Here is a 20,813-nt window from a genome sequence, read left to right on the forward strand (position 1 = left end):
CTGCAATAATAGGAAGTAGAATGCAATAGCAAATACCTACTGCATTCTGTGGATTTTTAACACTTTTTATCCTTCTAAACATAGGATATCTTTAAATGCAAATCATTCATTTATGCATACGTACCTTTAATCTGCAAATCATTTTAAGTTCATTTTGTCAAGAGACATAAATGTGAGTGCTATCAGCTATATTACACAAAAAATAAATAAAGAGGTTCTTCCCTTTAAAGGGAGGTGTAAATGACTGCAAAAGTTCATTTACAATAATAGGAACACTTACGATTTATTCTTTCTCTGATTTTCACACCAGACAGAGGGCTTAAAACTGTACTGGACAAAAATGTTTTTACATACACTCACTTAGCAACACCTTTTGTGGGTCCTATTTTCAGAAGCGGTGTCTGCTTACAGTACTTGCAGATGTGGCTGGACATGCATGGAGGGTTCAGCAAACCTCATTCAAACCTCAAAAATTCATTCATTGGAAAATGTAGCTGTTAAAGGCTGATGAAAAATGGTAGAGATTCTTCTTCAGCTCAGTATTCAAATAGGGCAAAAATAACAGTGAAGTATAAAACAAAACAAAGCAAAGCAAATCAAACCACAAGCTTTTCTAAAGCAGTTTTCTACGACTACAGGCCCTTTATTAAGCCTAACAGGATGACCTGTATTGAGGCCATTTGTCTTTATAACAGTGTTCTACCACAAGATATCACATCCTCTGCTCTACTTGCACAGGTTTTACTGAAAGTAATTTTACAGGTTTCACAGACTCCTTTCTGCCACCCAAGAACAATTCAAAGAACAAAGAAAAGATACACATAAATGAACAAACTTGAAAGCAGGTAATTGTTCAAAAGAACTTCCCCAAGGCTTTTGCTGAGTTCTAATGTGGTTTTGTCATTTGGTAAGACATGAGGCCAATATGATTTTACCTCATATCTTTCAAATATCTACCTGTGTTTTTTGTCTCCAGTAAGAATTAATGATGCATAGTAATTTACAGAACATCTCAGTCTCCATTTCCTAAGCTTATGCTAAGGTTGGATACCTCTCATAGTCATCAGCCTTCTGTCAAAATTTCAGAATGAGCAATGGAACCAAAAAGGTTTTTACCCACTTAAAGGCGAAGCTAGATTAATTTTTTATCATTATTTTGATTTTTATGGCATGAGTTGCTAAGTGTCAGCACTTCACTGAATGGAATGTAAGACCCAGGTTGTTACACTGCAGGAGCAAAAGTCTGAATTTAGTTGACCTTGGGTTTTGCCCAATATCACTGTGTGTGCTTCATTTGACAACTAATCTAACTTTAAGAGATCCCTGTTCTAAACAGTTATGTTGTTTATTTCAGTTGTGTCACTCTTGCCCAAGTCTTTGAAAATAGCTGAAAATTTTCAGCTTTTGGCTGAGGTAAACATTAACAGATGATGTCAGAAGGTCCCTGAATGACAATTCTATTGTGACCTCCAGTTACACAGATGATTCCATTAATTCATGTATGAGCTAGAGCATACTCAATATTGATTTAAAAATCGATAGTGATAGGGCCTGTATTTTTTTCCAACCTGGATACTGGCAGATTTTGGGCAAAAATCACTTTTTCAATATATGAAAACTATGCTATGATACTGTTTCACTGTGAGTTACATTTTCAGTGGTTTCATGGCTTTTTCCTGGTCTCTCTCTAGTATGTCCACATACTTCCTGAATTTTAGAAAATGTTTTTTGGAAGGGTAGGAGTGTGGGTTGGTTGGTTATTTGTTGAAATCAATGCTTTCCATCTTGAAAATGTGGTTTATATTGTTCATGCTATATCACCATCATAAATGTTTTTTCCATCCTAAATAAAGCAGGAAGATGTAATTAACTTTCATTAATTAATTTTGAAAGGCCGTTCCAGAAACTTCTTCAACCTCCCATTGTAAACTTCTTTCCAAACTAAGTTGATTAATGGTCATTCTATACCTTTTGGGGAGTCTTTTTACTTGTCATGTTTCCTGTATTTTACAGCCTCAGTCTCTCATGGATCATTATCTCCTCTGTGTGCCTTGATGTATTCGAAGACAACATCCTAATCCTTCAGTGTTTAATGCTTCCCCTTTCATTTTGCTCACTCAAATAAGGGAACCCTTTTCCAGCTCTTTCCAAGTGTCCCAAGGATTCAGAATCCTGCAACTTCTGACTTAGTGTCCTTCTGGCACGATGCAGTTTGCTCTGCCTCCTGAGCCATGGAGTTTTCAGAGAAGACAGAGAATGGTTCAACCAAATTTACCCAAAGTATCTTCTTCACCACAGCAACTCTAGGAAATGAAAGTGCCAGTTTCACTGTGGCTGTTGCAAAATGAAACAAAAAAAATGAAACGAAAATGAAACCTTACAAAGTCTCATTTAAAAAAAAAGTAGCTACTATCAGAGGAATTCTTGAGTTCTTGAATCTGGATCCTCCCCTTTCCTATTTCAGTAAATGTTTAAAGCAATTTAATTTAGTAGTAACTCATAATTTACATTCAGTGAAAACTAAACTTAGAACAGATTAATCATCTACATTCTGGCTGATGTGTTGCAAATTATTATGGCCCACAACCTGCTAAAGCCTTTTTCTACCCCTATTTGACCCAGACACAGCAATCGGCCTCAAAATTAATATGTAAACAACTCTGTCTCTTTAACTACTATCATCCTCACACTTCCAGAAAAACAAACTTTATCAGGAAAATTCAGATGCAGATTGCGTTTCCTCAAGCTAGTCGTCCTTATCACTAAAGCTCAGAACTGTCCCCCAGTTCTGCAAATGTGGGCAGCCAGGCACCTCATGCAGTTCTGAGTATTTTTTTTAATCTATGTCCTGTTTTTATTCCTAAGGACAGCAGCTCATGCATATTTATTACAGGTTTGTTTTTTTTTTTTAACCCCAGCAACCATTTTTTAACAGTTGACCATGAGACTCTGTGTCTTGGTAGCCAAATAAACAAACCTCAGTCAATTCAATCTTGGGGGGATGAAAACTTGTGGCAATGAAAACTTTTGGCATAGAATTTTTGTAGCACAACTGTTTGCTTCATATTAGCTGGTTCCTTTATCCTAGAAAATCCTGAGTGGCCTCTGCCAACAGGAAAGAATGTACCTTTTCCCAAGAAGGACTCTCTTGCCCATGTATGGCCTTGGCACCATGGACAGAATATATCATTAGCAATTTATAAAGCTTAAAACAAAATACAAAATAATAGGTACCTACCAAAACTTATGTGGAATAAACATGCAAGATTAGGAATATTCATGCACACAGCATGGGAAAAAAACATTTATGCTGTTGAACCCATATCTTTCCTTCACTTATGGCACATTAGGATCACAGAACCATAGAAATGCTGAGGTTGAAAAAGACCTCCAAGATCATCAGGTCGTCCCCAAGTGCCACCGCCACACATTCTGTGACAATTTCTCAGCACTTTTTGGCCTTTATTGTCTTAAATCCTCACCCATCTGACAGACAAGGTTACAACTGATACAAAAGCGAGATTAACATGAAGAAACTAAAAATGTAAACATCTGATGGGCAAAATATCATAATGGTCTCCTGGTCATTTAGGTCTGATGCCCAATGGGAAAGATCAGAGAAAGAGCATTTGAAAGCATCGCTATTGGAATGGCCTTAGGCTGAGATGGGAGATTCAGATTAGATATCAGAAAAATAATGTCATTGTTCGGATCGTCAGGCACTGGAATAGTGGTCCAAGGAGGTGGTGGTCACCATCCCTGGAGGCGTTTAAGAGATATTTGGACCTGGCGCTGGGTGCTGTGGTTTAGGGGTTACAGTGGTACTGCTGGGTTGGTGGTTGAAATTCATTATCTTAAAGGTCTCTCCCAACCCGGATGATTCTATTGCTCTCCATTTAAGACTATTACAAAAACACTTGGATTTGGCACAGGTACAGGCCATTCATCAGGCTCTGCATGACTAAGCTTATGTGAGCATCCAGCTCACAGCACAATTTCGCGTCCCAGTGTGTTGTGAGGGCCAGCACACCACGGGCATTTTTTATTTTTTATTGTTTCTGTCGGCAGCAGCGCGGGAAGGCAGGCAGGGCAGCCCCGGCGGGGTGTGAGCAGGGCGGGGCAGGGCGCGCCGTGAGGGACAAAGCCGGGCCGGGCGCTGGAGGCCGGGCACCATCTTAACAGCCGCGGGCGGCGGCTCTGGAGCCGAAGGCGCTCCCTCGGGCGCGGCTTTTGAGCGGCGTCCATCGCAAAGCGCGGTCCGCCCCGCACCGAGCCCGCACCGCATTGTCTCCGCACGCAGCGCCCTCCGCCCCCTCACGCGGCCGCGCCCCGCGCTCCCCCCTCAGCCCCGCGCCGGCGGGCGGGGAGATAACGGCGGGGAGCCCTTCCCGGGAGCGTGTCCCGCAGGGACCGCCCCGCTCCGCCGGCCGCGGGGAGCTCTCCCCGCAGCTCCCACCCCGCCCCGCTGCGCTCCGCTCCGCTCCGGCGGTGCCGCCCGCCCGGAGCAGCAGGAGGGGCCGGAGGCGCGGCCCGGCGGGCGGAGGGGGCGGGCGCCGCGCTCTCTCCCCGCGGTGACAGTTTCTAGAAGCTCGTCCCGGCGTCCTTTGCGGCCCCAACATGGAGGAGCTGACGGTGGAAGTGCGCGGCTCCAACGGGGCCTTCTACAAGGTACCGGCGGCGGGGGCGGCGCGGGCGGCTCCGCGCCCGGCGGGGCCGGGGCCGAAGGGCGGCGGGGGAGGGGACAGTGAGCGGGGAAGGTGCCGGGCTGCGGGGGCTGCGGGGCCGGGGGCGGCGGGGATGGAGCGGAGCGGGGCGGCGGCGGCGGGGGGGCGGCGGTGACGAGGCTGCTGAGGGCTGCGCGCAGGGGAGGTTCGTGTGTGGGGAAGGCAGAGCGCTGGCGGGGCCGGGGGAGCAGATGCGCGGCGCGGGGATTCCCTTAGCCTTCATTTTGGGAAGGGTGGGTGGGCGTGTGCGGGGATTGGTGTTGGAAGATGCAGGGGCTTTTGGGTGGGATGGGATAATCGGGGCGATAATAATGATTTTAAAATATTTAAGATAATTTTTTTAAAGATTTCGAGTTTATTTATGCCTTCAGAAATCTTCCTTCACCATCACCCTCCCTGGAATGTCAGGATGGTACAGGATCAATGCAGAATACTCTCAGCTGTTGCCTGTCAGTCATTTTCCCCTAAGCCTGGCTTCATATGTTTAAGAATCCCAGCTCTTTTTATGGCAGTAGGCTCCTGTCTTCCTCTCCAGAAGGGCTGATTCCAGCCAGTATTGTGAGCATGCAGCGTGGCTGTGTTCTGGGAGGATTTAATCTCGGGGCTCTCTTTAGCTATTGTGCCTAACCACATGCACAGGGTGGCATTGCACAGTCAATACTGCACTTGGTGTGGGGCTGGCCCTTTGGATTCCCCCTCCCCCCTCCAGAATTGCCTGTGTGCAGCTGTGGATTTGGCTTGGGAATCATGTGGTGACTGTACAGTATGTGGAGGCAGTTGGGTGTAAGGGATTCTAACCAGCTGACTTCAGGAGTTAGTTCTTTCAACTGGCCAAGACAAATGGGAGATACCCTTATGAGGAAAGAATGCAGTGGGATAAACTGCATCCCTAGTAGGGAGGCCTCTGAATGTTTTACCAAAATGAGTAGATAATAAATTTTATACAGTGGGTATTTTTTTTTTGTTGAACCTGAAGTATCACACAGAAACCCACATCAGAATCATTTGCATCTAGAACAGGATGCTCCTAAATAGAATTGATTTTTTTTTTTCCCCCCCTGATCATTAAGAAGCCCAAAATTTGGAAACACTCTTTTTAGCTGTCCATTTTATACCTTGTGATTTTGGACAACTTTCCAAAAGATGTATCAGTTGCCCTTTTGCTTAAGGGGAATATGGGAGTATGAGGTGTGATGAATTTTTGGACTGCTACAATAAGCCTAATTTAAAATATGCAAGGATGACATCTCCTCCTAAATCAGTGAGAATTATCAGCCTTGGATTAGCACCATCATCTGTTTTAGTCCTGTGAACAGTGACTCAAAAAAGCAGAAGTTTTAATTAAAAATGGCATAATGGCTTTGAGATCAATGAAGTGGGGATTAAGTTCAGTGGTGGCATCTTCATGGTGGATGAAGGCAGGTTAGAATGATTAGATGCACAATGATCAAAGCTCCAACTCAGAGTAATCCACTACTAATGGGAAGGAGGAAAAAACAGACAACCCCTATAAAGAAAAGACCCAAACCAAATCATTCAAACACAATTCTAAAAGATTATTCTTGTGAGCTAAATGCAGTGAAGTGTGTGTGTCACTGACTCCATTTTGTGAGTGTTACTTTTGAGGAAGGCAGAGGTTTTGCATTTATTTTGGAACTAGGTGACACTCCTAGGTCACTTAGTGTTTAGAGGTGTGTCAGTCTTTTTAGGAAGTGTCCTATTTTGGGCACCAGTAGCATTGATCATTGCAAGATAGTGACAAGAGGTTCATCTTTTCTAAGCTGTGTGACACTCTAGGGAAGATGGCAAAAGTTTTCTGAAGAGAAAAAGCAGAATTTGTAAGATGGGATGAGATTTGAGGTTTGCCTTTAGAAGAGTCTGAGTTTGGATTAATTAGCACAGCATAACCCCAGGTAAATGAAATCAGAAAGATCCTGCTATGCCAACAGAGATAAAAACCAAAATAATCATGTAAACAATAACATGAGAGATTTTCTTTTAATGAATTGTTACTATGATCTGCAACTTAGCTTCAATGGAACAAATGTAGTGGTTAAATCTGTAGGAGCATTATAGTGAGTTACTCAGTGCTTACTAGAGGTATGACCATGATTTTCTTATAGAGTTTCTTTAGTTCCTCTAATAATTGCTCTTCAGTTTCCTAAGTGCAGGAAGAATATATGTGATATGTGTACACTATGGTTACAATGAATTAGTATGGAAAAATTAATATTCCGTATTTAAATTCATGCATCATGAAAAGCATTTTGAGTTTTCATGTGTCAGTGGGCAGTTGTGGTAAATCCCAAGGTAATTTTTTTTTTAAAAATTAGAAAACATATTATTATCTAATTTTAATCCTGTATATCTAAACCACCAAACTAATTTGTGGTTTGTGTTTTTTTTCCATTTGCTTTAAAGAAGTAATATAATCTGGAGAACAGGACAGCATTTACTGTATATTTTATACTGGGTTCTCAGCCATTACACAGCAAAGCCAATGTTTTAGCCACTTCCTGCAGCTTAGAAGACTTTGCATATATCGTAATTTTGAGTACCCATTTGTCTTTGGAGAGTAGATGGCATTGATGGAGCTTGAAATGGTCATGGACTTCTGAAAAATGAGAGGGGTTTGTGGTGAGGAATAGGGGAGAACAGACAGGTTATGAGTTTGCATATATTAAAGGTGCAGTGAGGGCATCCTGAGAGTAGAAAAGTTCATGCTTTCTAGGTGTAGAGTAGATGGCAAGAACGTTTTTTGTCTTTGGGACATTAGAATAGACTTTCTTGTGTATAGAATGGTCAAAAATACCTGGATTTCTTTGGTTTCTGAATGTGTTGAAGAGAGTGAAAGCCGAATACTCCCAACCTTGTCTTGGCCTGCCTGCAGTGTTTTCAGGGTGATGGTTCAGTGTGTCATTAGGATGATGAAGTAATTCACAGATTCACACTTGGCTGAGGCTGGCAGAGACTTTGGGAGTTCACCTGGTTCACACCTCTGCTCACATGGGGCCACTAGAGCCAGTTGCCCATGTCCAGTTGGCTTTTGAGTGTCTCTGAGGGTGGAAACTCTGCAACCTCCCAAACAACCTGTGCTTCTGCTCAGTCACTCTCACAGTAAAAGAAAAAAAAAAAGTTTCCTGGCATTCATACAGAAATTCGCATATTTGCATTTGTGCCATTGCCTCTGGACCTGCCAGCTCTGGGGGTCTTGGAAGAACAGACAAAAACTTCAGTTTTACTCAGTATTTCCATCAGCCTTTTTGTGCTCACTTGTATGCAGATTAAGAGCCCCAGTGATGCACATTATTCATGATTTCCCATGTGAGCTTCCCTGAGAAATAGGTTGGGCCTTACAATAAGGCCAAGGTACATGAATTGAACATCAGATTAGCTCCTTTGACTGAGTCTTTCAGTGGCATTTGAACAACTCTGGAAGATGCAGTGTGTTCTTCCTTGTAGGGACTTAGCTGTGCTGGAAAATGGGCTCTGCTGTGCTGCAGGCCTTTGTGTTCTTTAAGTTCTACAGTAGTAGCTATTTAGATTATGCAAGGAAAAAAACTCTCATGAATTAAAATGGAGCTCAACCCTTAATTTGCAGGTTCTGAAGTGTTTCCTTGTTGGCTTGTTCCTCTTTGAAGAGGTGCAGTTTTCTGGTAAAAGGACTAAGCAAAATGCTGGTAGCAGGAGTTGGCATTGGCCTCAAGACAGACACAAGCCAAAATACTACTAAGGGGAAAAAATTATGAATGACAAGTACACACCATTTCTCCACATGTAGAGCCAAAGCTTGATGAGCAACTCTGTGGGAGTGAAGATTTATGCATCAATAAAAATGCAATTTTTTAAAATTTTTCTTACAATTTTTAATTAGTGGCTTTGCAAACAACTTGAGTTGCTCTGAGTGGTTTTTAGCTTGATGGTTATTAAAATATTTGTCATTAGGAGTGTAGCTCACACACTGTTCTTACCCAATTACTACACCAGGAAACTGTAACTGGAATAGCCTTTGTTTTTTTCTTTAAAGATCTTAACTGTGTTGTAGTTGTCAGCATTTTTTTATTACATCTATCCCTACATCTATATGGGTGGGAAACTTTAGACATTTTAAAGTTGTTCCTGATCAGTTGAAAGTTGCGTAGAGTCTTGCAAGAAGTAGCTGTAGTTACTCTTGCTGTTGGTGAGCTGTTTGCTTGATCCTTTAGGCCAAAAGAAGGGAGATGCCAGAGGGAATGGTTATGGGTTGCTGAAGTACATGATCAGTGAAGGGTGTTTTCCAGAAGTTTTGCCCTTTTGGAGGATGCGTATGAGGAAACCAGTGTAGAAATGAGTCATTGAGACATCTGTGAGTAAGCCCAAATTCAGTGCTGAGGCTCTTGCACGACTGTCAGAACAACCCTTGAATTTACACGTAGTTGTGATTGTGGATGGAAATAAGCAGTAATGTCATAATTTAAACTGCTTGCTAAAACTGGTGTGATAGTTCAGGATATTTTTCTTTCCTGATACCAACTTGCGGTGTTTGTGGTTTGCAGTAGACCACAGCTGTTTGCTTTTATCAGTTCCTTGTATAAACAGGTGCATCTAATCACTTAAAATGAAAATAATACTAAGTTCAGTCTTTCTTATCAACAAGTGATTTGATTATTTACAAGTTTCCTTTGTTTGCTTTGTTTTCTTTCTTTTTCCTTTGGAGGCTCAGCATGAGATACATCCTTTAGCAATAATTATTTCATGTGTTTGTTACACAAACAGTTGTGTTTCAGTGTTATTTAGAAATACCAAGGGTTCTTGCATCTGAAAAGGAGTGAAAGGCTTGGTAATTGGATATAGGCTGCTTGACCTTTATGTCAGTGGTTCAAAAACAGTCTGAGGTACCAGATGCCGAAGTGTTTGCTGTTTGAAATTGGCTCAGCAGTGGGTAAGGTGATATTAATACAGTTTTAGTGTGCAGGTATGTGTAACTCAAAGGCCAGCACAGTGGCTGTCCCTGGAAAGAAAGTTTGCAGCTAAACTAACAGCACCTCATTTTTAGGTTGGATCATCCTACTTGGGGGTCAGATAAACTTACAGACAGTAGGATGTGGAGGGAACTTGGATTGCATCTACCTGTTTTACAGATTTTGTAATTTGCCTGGAATTGGATTAAAAAAAAAGAAAGTTGTCTGTGTGCATATATACATACACAGACATACAGTTCACTGTAAGGGCACTGCAGTAAGTCTCGATCCGTTTATGTTATCAGCAGATCCTAATCCTAAATCCATGGGCAAAACCCAGGTAAAAGGCAAAGAGAGTGTGTGGGTGTCTGTTATGAAATGAGGAAGTCTCAGCTGCAGTGATTTTGGTGCAAATGATTGGTTGAGAGTTTCTTGCACACCCTGTCCGGCCCCGGGTTGCACTCCCTGGGTCTCCCAGCCTGTCCCTCTGCATGTGCTGGTGTTGGGCGCCCAGCTCCTGCCAAGTGAGTGGCAGAGACAGGCTGAGCCCAGGAGCCTGTGGAGCCAGCAGGACATTAATAGCCCATAGTACAGTACAGTCTCCTGCTCCTGCTGAGCAGGGCTGCTGCAGCCAGGGCATACATGGACTGCCAGGGCTCCTGCTCACAGCAAACACAGTGACTGACACTCATATCTGGACAGGCCGAATCAGAGCTCTGGCAACGTGAAGTCATGTCACTTTTTCTTCCCCTCTTGCCCTGTGTGGATTTGTGTGTGGTATAAGACACACATAAAGGTTATATGTAACCTCACTTGCTGATACTGCAGTGCCTCACTTTTTGATGTCACTGTATTGATGATGTGTTTGGTGGTCTCCTGTTAGCTCTGCCTTGTCACCTGAGGTACATGGAATGATGATGTGTTAGGAGCACCGAACTCTTCAAACTTAGAAACTGGCATTACCCATCTTAGGCAGCACTGCTAAATTAAATTCAGTAACGGAGTACATTGTTCATTAGAGCAGGAGTTAAGGTGATGGGTCATTACTTAATTTAGTAGAGAATGTTTTTGATACAGTATCAGGCATGACTAGTTCAAATCTATTTATATAGGTTTCCTCACAAATGAAGAACTTGTTCAAAGCTCCCTCATCGAAAACCAAGTTGTTTCGTTTCCTGTTTTATGTTCATCACACCTCTTCTGGAGAAATCCTAGTGACTTTATAGGATTTACTATAAAGTCTGTTTTGTGTTGTGAAATACCAGAATTCCCTAATGTCATAAGTTTTTTTGTAAAATCTTTTTTTAAAATTTAATTACCATAGGCTCTATGAAGACTTCTTTAAAAACTACACTAAATCTCATCCTGACCTGCATGAATCTCTTTCTGGTTTTATCTGGAAGTTGTAAGTGGCAGCTGATAATGTGTATGGGCGGAGTTAAATAGGAAAGTCATACGCAGGAAGTTTTGCTTTCAGAAAATGTTCTAATGATACTTTTGACATCCTTCTTGACAGTAATGAAATAATTTCTTGGAAAACTATTTAAAAGCTATATTGAATTCTCATTATTTCTAGTTTTAGTACAAATGGACCATACAGTCCATAATACCTCATAGACTGCTGTGCTTCAGTTGCTGTAAATGTGATCTCATCCCCACAGCTGTGGAGAAATTGATAACAGTCAGAAGTAATTGGATACAGTTAGACTCTAATCAGACTCTTTTCAGGCCTCACAACAATAAAATTATTTAATAGTTATGTAATTTTATTTTATACTTATATACATTTGTGACCTCAAGTGCATACTTGATAGTTGTTATGCTGTATTATACTAGGGAGTGAAAGAGTTTGGAATACTGAGTGAAAGAGTTTGGAATACCAAGTGAAAAAACCGTGCAGGTAATGCCAAGGCAGTTGCTGCCTACGTGTCTGCCAGCAGTGAGTCTGCATTGCATTCTCCTGTGGGAGGGAAGAGTAATGTGCACACTTTGAACTGAAAGACTTCCTTCCATGAAGGAGTTCCTGAAACCCACATGGCATTGTAAAATGTACAGACTCTTTGTTGGAATTTGTACTTTAGATTTTATTAAAAATTGTCCTGTGTTCTGTTTGTGCAGCTGACATTTGTGCAGTGTCAGCTGTTGGTCTGCTGAAAGCTGTATCTCTGCATTACTGTTCCACTTCAGCTTTCCTCAGGGGGACCTTATGGTTGTGCCTGTTAAACCTGCCTGTACCTTACACAGAAACCTACACTTCACCTGGTAATGGACTAATTGTCTTAAATCCTCAAAAGTCAGTGCAGTTGGATTCCTTTTTTTGCACTTCTTTTGTCTTATTAATGAAATGTGTAGTCAGTGGATTCATGACTTTCTTAAGTCTACAGAGCATTGAGTTCTGAACATTAATCAAATGTGTTATGGTACCTGAATTGGAATCTCTCTTGATTCTGAAGTTGTGCTTCAGAAAAGCTTCAGAAAGAACTGAATTCAGTTCTGCAGAATAATTTTTAGCTACTTTAGACTTACCTTAGTAACACATTGAGTACTGTGATAGCACAAGAGAATAGAAAACCAGGGTCAGCTATGAAATAAAGTAGCATAATGAGGCAGAAACTAGTATTGAGTCACAGTCTCTTGGAATGCAGATAAATGGCTGTCCCTAGAAGGGAGTTAATCCTTCCCTGTAAATACTGCTGTCTTTTGGTAAGTTGTCATGTAGCAGAATGCTGGGCTACATGAAGTTGGTTCTCAGTGCTGTGACTTCAGTGTTTTGTCCGTGTGTAGAATTTGAATGAATTGCAGTAGAGAAACTCCTATTTCCTGCACTGTATGCCATGTTAATTTTTCCCTGTGCTGGGGTATGTTTAAGGGAGCTGTTGGTAGCATAAATTTGGTAGAAGTTCTGCTTTATCTCTGTTGCTGGCTTACTAATCTTTAGGCAGTAAAATTTTATATGCTCTTTGCATCTTTAAACAGACATAACTTTATACTCTCATCCAGTTTCCTTGAAACTGAAAGGCCCTGATTCTGGGTATATTTTACTCTCAACTGTTTCACTTGCTTACCTTTCAAAGATTTGCCTGCCTTCTCTTGCAGTGGCAGCATGGCCTTTGAGGGGGTTTATTTTATTAGGGGCACACTAGGTGGTTCAACAAGATGATTTCTGCTGACCTGCTTTGTTGAGGGTTACCAATGTGCTTTCTGCTATAACCAGTCTTTTGTGTTACTGTTAGCTGGGTTTGAGGGAAGCTCAGGGAGCAGAAAAGCAGGTTTTGAGCAAATGCTTTCAGAGCATTGGCTGAGTATGAGCTCAGGTAGAAGGAGATTTGTTTTTATAGGACCTTTGCAGCCAGCTGTCAGTGTGGGCTCCTTTACTGTCTGTCATTACATGGAGAGATCGACTGTGTCAAAATTTATCTTTCCCTGAGTTGACACATAATACCTCAGTGGGCTGGTTGCTTCTTGCACAGCTGGTATGTTCTTCGTCCTCCTCAGTTGGCAGTTTCTTAAATGGGTGTAATCCATTCAGCAGATTTCCTGGAACTTCTTTCTCTTAACATAGCTGTGCAGCTTTCTTACTCCTTTAAAACTGTAGGGTCCTCCTTGACCACCTCTGCTTGGGCAAATACCAAGCTGGAGTAAAGGCAGGAGTAGTGGTTTTTTAGGTTTTTTTTTTTTGTTTTTTGTTTTTTGTTTTTTTTTTTTCAGCATGCCTACCCTCCTTAACCAATAAATGTAGGACCTTAATTTCTGCGTGAATACTTGGGTTATAACTCTGTGAGATTGATCTTTGTCTTTAAATTTTTGGTATAATAAATGCCCCCTAAGTTTACAGAGCACAAAAAAATTCATTAAATACTGTATTTTCTTTGTTTTCCTGGGAGGTCCTACAGGCATTTGGCCTCATCTAGTCCCCAATTTAGTACCTGAAAGATGATACCATAACTGGCTGTGTGGCAGCCTCTACTGCCAAATGTGATTGAAACTGGCTGCTGGACTCTTGTGGGGGGACAGTTGTTTAGGATTCAGTTTGTGCTGGGAGGAACACCAGTGAAGCAAATAGTGCTGTGCACAGCTGTTGGAATAACTGCCCTTGTCTGGATCTCATTTTGTTCCTGTAAAACACCCGTGTGCACCTTTGGGCAGAGTAAGAAACTCTTGACAGTGAGTTCAGTTGTAAATGAGCTGGTCAGATTTGAGCAGCCATTGGGAGCAGTGCCTGTGCTCTGCACCTCTTGGAATAACCAGCTAAGAATATCAGCAACCTCATGCAAAGAGTGGGAGTGTGTCTTGGAGCTTTCTGAAATTGGAACCTCAGTGTTAGTGGTGGTCTTGGCTCAGGTTCAGGCTGTATTAAAATTGCTACCTTTTTGATTTCACATGCATTTTTGTAACAGAAATGTTTTTGTTTTAGGGATTTATCAAAGATGTTCATGAGGACTCCCTCACAGTTGTATTTGAAAACAAGTAAGTATTCTATTTTTAAAACAATTATTTGAATATTAGGTTTTTCAGTGTTGTGGTTTTGCTGGGTTTTTTTGTTTAATTGTTTTGCCTTTAAGAGAAAGCAGATTTCATTAGATATCATTCTAGAAGTACAGGCTTACTATTCTGTTCAGCTTCCCTGAGCTGCCTTCTTGAATCTGTATCAGAATTCAGTTCATCAGTTATACAGTGCTGTACATTCATTGGTATCTTTAGTGATGCCCATAGATGTGACAGCCAAATTTAATTAAATAGGAATCAGTGGCACAGGCTTGATACTCTTACATGAAAGCAGGAAAAGATGAAAAATACCAAAGTACTCAGACGAGCAATTCTGTGTCTGCTTTCTGGAATGCTGATCAGTATTCTCAACCAGAGAAAAGTAAAAATATCCTGATGGCAGTTTTTTTCTTTTAGCTCTTAGGAAGATAAATGTACATATATATCCAGTCAAAAGACCTATTGTTTTTGAGTGGAAAAGAGTGCAAATCTGTTAGCAAATCTTGAAAAATAATTATCCAAGAAGGCCCATTTCATTTAATATATAAACATAGCAGTGCTGCTGGGAGCATGTAGTGGCAAGCCGAGGATAATCCATGGGTTGGTAAAATACAAATGAGTACCTGTTGTTCAGCATTCTGACTGATAACACTGTGGATTACCTGGGAGATTCCAGTGCTAATTCTAAATACTCTGAGCTGCATCCTCTTTCCTGTTTCCCTCCCAGTTACTAGGTGGAGATCCTATAAAATGTCACCTTTTGATGTGAAAATTGTTATAACCTTTGCCAGCTCTGACCTGTAGATTAGTCTTTGAGCCTTTCTTTAAGAAAGATTGCTGGGTAATAAAGGTGATGCTAGGGAGTGTGCAAGTGTGCCTTTATGAACAGTATTTATGTATTTATTATGAACAGTATTTATGCTGACATAATCCCAGGTGTATGTGTGTGTACGTATATACACGTCTGTAAAAAGAAACCCTCGGAGGGGGACATAAGTAATCCTGGGGTTTACCTGCAAAACCCAGTGTTTTTTTTCTAACCTATGCTTTCTAGTCCTTTTATGAAGACAGTTAGAAGATAAGATGGCAACCATAATTTATACTAACACTTAGGTGGTTATGGAACCTATTACTGTCTCCCAGGTTTTCATACCTCTACCCCAAAGGCCACCAACCAAAAATAAAATATTAAACCCTTCGTTCTATCCATGGTCTAAGAAGATGTGACAAATAATGAGTTTCATCTTCAACATCCATATTACTTTCTGAAGAAAGGTAATTGCTTCTCTTTACATTGAAAATATATACTTTGATGTCAGAAACCAAGTAAGCTAGAGGAAGTGCCAGGGGTTCACAGCGGGAGTTGAATTCTTGGCAAATGCATTTCCAGTGTTTAGTATCCATATCATCCATGTGTTCTAAAGAAAGTCTGGCAGCAGCAGCCATGTTTCAAAAAGGATGGGCTGCAGCATATGTAGAGTGTTCTGTTGACTAAAAATAGATTTGATCAGGAAGTGTGTACACAGTCAAATTATTCTGTGACGTAAATCTGATCAATTCGTATGCTTTTTACGGAGTTAAATTCATAAGGGCCTTTAGTGGAACCAAAACTGGCAAGAGTGTCCTGTGCTAAGGGCATCAGTGTTGTGATAGTGATTATCACTAACAAATACACGCATCTACCCCACAATAGGCAATCTAAACTGTCACTTTGCATTTTCTGCTGTTGTTAGCCAATCTTTATCTACAGCTGTTGTGAGGTTCCCAAAGTTAAGTGTACCAGCACAGCCTGCTAGTGATGATTTTGTGGCCATAGCAACACTCTGTCTTTGGGCAGGTAGCCTTAATTCTTTTAAGAGACATTTTCTGAGGGTAAGGAGAAAAGGAAAGAATGCAGAAGCTTCTGGACCTGGAAACTTTTATTACTGTTATGTGGAAAATTGGATCTTCAGGTACAGTTTCATAGAGGCTCACTGGAGTTTGAATCAGCTGTATTGAAGGAGAGGCTTTCGTGTTACAAGAAGCAAGAACCTCCTTTTCTTGTGATTTGTGCCCTGTAGCTTAGATATCGGTTCTGTCAGACTGTCTTAGTAGGTAGTTTGTATCCCATCACAAGTAATTTTTTAAAACATCTTGGTTTGCATTTCAGCAGTGAGATGTTCCAGTTCAGCCATAAAAATTTTTGCCACCAAAACTTGGACTCATATTCTGAGAGCTGAGCCTTCTGTGCACTTTTCCACTGTGCACTTCCTCCACTGGCAGGGAGGGGAAGGAAAAACCCAAACCATGAGATTAGTAACCTGCTATATTTGCAACAAGGGCAATTGAATTGCAACTGATTTTTTTTTTTTTTTTTGCCAGCCCCCTTCACCATTTTTCAGAAATAGAATATGATTTAATTAACATTTTGTGGCCAATATACTTTCCAGCCTAAATAAAAGCTGTCCATGTCCTAGAATCCTCAAGACTGAAAGGCTGACACTTGATCCTCTGAGATCAAGTCCAGCTGTTAGCCCTGCACCACGGTGTTCACTACTATCGAAGTGCCACCTCCTTGTGCCCTTGGAGCACCTCTGGGGAATGCAGATTCTACCACCTTCCTGGGCAGCCCATTCCAATGTCTGACACCCCTTTTAGTGAAGAAAATTTTCCTATACTATCAATCTAAGCCACCCTGGTGCAGCTTGACACCTTTTCTTCTCAGGTCCCCCTGAGCCTCCTTTTCTCCAGGCTGACCCCTGCAGCTCTCTCAGCTGCTCCTCATCAGATCTATGCCCCAGACTCTTCACCAGCTTCCTTGTCTTTCTCTGGTTGTGTTCCAAAACCTCAGTAATAATCTTCATTTTTATTGTTTTTCAAACCATAATTAAAAGAAAAAGTTTATTACAATGTCTAGATTAAAACTGTGTGATACATAACATCTTTATTAAGTGAGGTACTTGAGTGTAACCTGTCATTTCAAAGCAAACGTGTAAATTCATCCATCTTCTCATCTAGGAAGTTGCAGAAGTGCCCTTTGCTCCTTATGCTCAGGCTTGTTCTACTAATGTAGAACAGGTCTGCAGGTGATTAGAAGTCAGCAAAGCAAATGACTTGCAATAATCCTGACTGTTCCAAGTTGATTGGTTCTGATTCTATTGGTGTCTAATGTGAATCAGATGGGCAGAAAAGATGGAGTTGCAGTGCTTTGACAGATACCATTAAAAGTCACTCAGATACTCTAAATATGTTTTTTTTGAAGGGTCTTTCCCCTGGTTTTATTTCAGCCTTGTAGAGTCTTTAGTTGGATTTCTGACTAAACGTGAGGAACAGCTGATGGCATTCTAGGACATTCACAGAGTAGAAGTAGAAGGAATTTGAGGAGAGCACAGTGGATGTAATTGCTCCAGTAGTTTTCATAAAATGCACTGGAAACATACACTTCTACAAATAAATACTTCTGTACAGCCAACCATAGTAAAACAAATAGCCTTGTTGTACAAGAAAGCAAACCTTTATTTTGTATGCCTAGAAATAATTGGTATTGACAAGCAGATATAAAGATATGTTTTGATCTGCATCTGTTACTGGGGAACATCAACAAGTTTGCAGGTGGAAAATTTTGTTGAAGATTGGAGTCAGATTTTCCTGAAACACATAAAGCTTTGGTGGTAAGCAGTTGAAATGTTAAATATGAAGTGGTGAAATGGATGAACCCCATTGTGGACTGCAAAGCTGAACTTAAATCTGTATAAGGGCTCCATGACTTGAGCAGTAGGAATGTTTACTACATCACAATATCTTTCACAGGGGTTTTATGAAAGCCATTCGTTAAATTTTTCAGTTAATTTAAAAATGTTATAGTTAAATATCTTTTCAGATACTACTTTTGTCTTGCCATAATTATGTTGTTCCTCTGCTTACAAGCAATAAGCTTTCTAGCAATAAGGAAACAGACCTCATTATATGCAAAGAATGAGCTTCATTAAAACTCAGAATTCCAAAACTGAAACAAAGAAAACAATAGAAAAATTTGAGAATTAATGTGTGATGCTTTTTCAACTTCCAGTTGGCAGCCAGAGCGCCAGGTGCCCTTCAATGAAGTCAGGTTACCACCACCCCCTGATATCAAGAAAGAAATCGGTGAAGGAGATGAGGTGGAGGTGAGTGAATGCTCATGAGCTGTCCTGGTCTGGAACTGCTTGTCCATTCCAGGCAGTGGTGAGGGGTGTAAGGGCATTACCAAAGTGAAGGTTTAAAATGGAGCATGTCTCTACACATGGGTTTATTAGAATTTCAGTGAAGCTGTGACATTTCAGTTTTCCCACAAAACTGCCAGTGGAAATTTTTTCAAAATCTAAAACTTAAAATAGCTGAGAAGGTTTTAATTCTGACACAAAATGTAGGCAGTTTTCTTTTTTGACCTGAATTGTAAAGTGTTAGAAATCTTTGATATGAAGATGCAATAAACCTCCTCCAATAACAAGATTTTTAACTCAGATGAAATGTCTGGTACGAAATTGTGTGAATAATGGTTGTACAGAGAGAGAGAGAATGTTAATAGGAGTGGTGTATTAAATCTAGAAATCAAAATATGTGTATTCTGTTCCCTGCTCATTTTAGTATCATGAGTGATTCAGTTTAACTTCTGGGGGTTTTTCTGTATTTGTCCTTAAGATTGAAGTAATGAGTTTCCTTTCCTGAGGATACTGTCATATTTTTGGGCAACTAATCTAATAAAAAAATGTAGCATAGGTGCTGGGTTATCTATTCCTTTATTTGAAATATATTTCCTTTGTTAGAGGTTATATGTAAAGGGTTTTTTTTCTACTTCATCCTACTGTAAAACTCATTCAGTCTGCATACAAATGACTTTCGCCTATCAGAAGTGTATGAGGAGCAAATTAAACTTAAGGATGAGAAAACTGGGTTTCAGTAGTCCTCTATTGTATATCTGATCATGCATTAACTTGGTAATGTTTTTTAATATGGAGTAAGTAGTCATGTGGTGACTTGGTTCGTTTCAGTAGTCCTTGGTTTATCAAGTAAGCCAAGGATAAAACAGAAATCTGTATCGTGGAGTTAGTCCTATGTGTGGATTTCCTGTTTGAAGACAATGTTTGAATTTACTGAGGAATTGCCCCTGAAGAAGTGTTTAGCCAAAGTTTTATCTTGCTTTAAAAATATCTATTGAATTGTCAGTAATTTATGCAAAGGAAGTCTGTTGATAGTCCGTGTAGTACAAGAAGGATGGGAGTAGAATACTGTTCCATTTTAATGAAAATTAGAAAAGTTGTCTAGTTCTTTCTTCATTATACATGCAGATAAGTGAATGATATTTGTATGTGCTTTTTCTGGTTCTTACTCCTTTCATTTCCAGGTTTATTCTAGGGCAAATGACCAAGAACCTTGTGGCTGGTGGCTGGCAAAAGTTCGAATGATGAAAGGAGAGGTAAATTATTCTAAAACTTACTCATTTCATGTTAAATACAGTAAATAGAAGTTCTTTATCACAAAAAAACCTCTGAATAAAATACTACAAATACAAAAACATGACAAAAGAGAGTTGCAAGTTGTGACCACTTTGGAATGACCTTTGCTGCATTGCACAGCAGAGGGTCATGCCCTCAGAGCTGAGCAAGTGACTTCCATTATCGGAGTTTAATTGCTTGAAGGGCTGAAGGCATTCACAAGGACTGGATTTCTGACAAACCTGTTCTGTGGATTGAACTTTGTGCTGAAAATGAAGTGAAGCACCTGTGGTTAAAACCTGTTTATGGTTTGTAAATTAAGCCTGCTGTGGGTTGGTTTTTGTATATGTTTTCACTGAGTGTAGGGAAAGGACACTGCTTGTTTTGCTTTTACCTATGTCAAGTTTTTATTTTACCATAAATAAATGGTGGTTTGCAGCTGTCAGGTAACTTGCAGATTCAGACACCTGTGTGTATAGAGCTATGACAGTGTTTGACCCAGACTCATTGAAGCTTTATTTTGTGAAATGACAGCAAGAAAATAGAACTTCATAGTGGGAAGAGTCCTGTGCTTCGATGCTTCTGCTGTATCACATTCCTAAAACCAAAGGGAACGATATTGAGGAAAAATAATTATCCAGTTTCTAATATTGTTTAAAAACTGTCAACAAACAATAGCTTTTGAGCTCTGTAAGGGCAAGATGGTACTAAACACCTACCAGAGGAGGATTCTGTGTGTTGACCCTTGTGAATGAACAGCTCATTAAGAAATCAGGATAAAAGGAGACAACTGTTTTAAATGATAGTTTGTCATTTGTAGCTAATAGGCTTTTCTTAAATGTCACAAAAATTTGAAATTTTGGTATCAGTTAGCTTGCTGTGCTGCTTATTTTCAGAAAATGTCATAGAAGTAAAATTTTTTACCAGTTCTTAACTTCCTAGTTTTCAGGGAAAAAAGGAAGTTTTTTCAACTTTAATATACAGTGTAGGATTGTCAAATTGGTTGTTTTAGGGATTTTTCCCTGCAAAGAACCTTACAGTTCATGTTGGCGTCTTTGTACAGTCTTTAACATAGTTCTGTATTTAGATTTTTTTTTCTGTAGAGTTAATACTAAATTCACAAACAACCCATGTTCACAACCCAAGGATTTTTTGCTTTGTGATTGTTCTGATATCCAGAATTATCTTTAACTGTCATAGTTTTTAGAGCATGT

General features: G+C 40.4%; 1 protein-coding gene across 2 annotated transcripts in view; it reads left to right on the plus strand.

The window, feature by feature from the left end:
* The first annotated feature begins 4,457 nt into the window (after positions 1 to 4,457).
* Positions 4,458 to 20,813, plus strand: part of FXR1 (FMR1 autosomal homolog 1) — a 33,286-nt gene continuing 16,930 nt past the window's right edge. The window contains exons 1-4 of one of the 2 annotated variants that reach the window (XM_056498357.1): positions 4,458 to 4,668; positions 14,079 to 14,131; positions 18,198 to 18,291; positions 19,509 to 19,580. In XM_056498357.1, the coding sequence (XP_056354332.1) occupies positions 4,618 to 4,668; positions 14,079 to 14,131; positions 18,198 to 18,291; positions 19,509 to 19,580 (270 nt within the window). In that variant the 5' untranslated portion in view covers positions 4,458 to 4,617. The remainder of the gene's footprint in view (positions 4,669 to 14,078; positions 14,132 to 18,197; positions 18,292 to 19,508; positions 19,581 to 20,813) is intronic. The other variant, XM_056498358.1, reaches the window with a different exon arrangement.

Source organism: Oenanthe melanoleuca, chromosome 9, assembly GCF_029582105.1.
Source record: "Oenanthe melanoleuca isolate GR-GAL-2019-014 chromosome 9, OMel1.0, whole genome shotgun sequence".
Classification (NCBI taxonomy): domain Eukaryota; kingdom Metazoa; phylum Chordata; class Aves; order Passeriformes; family Muscicapidae; genus Oenanthe; species Oenanthe melanoleuca.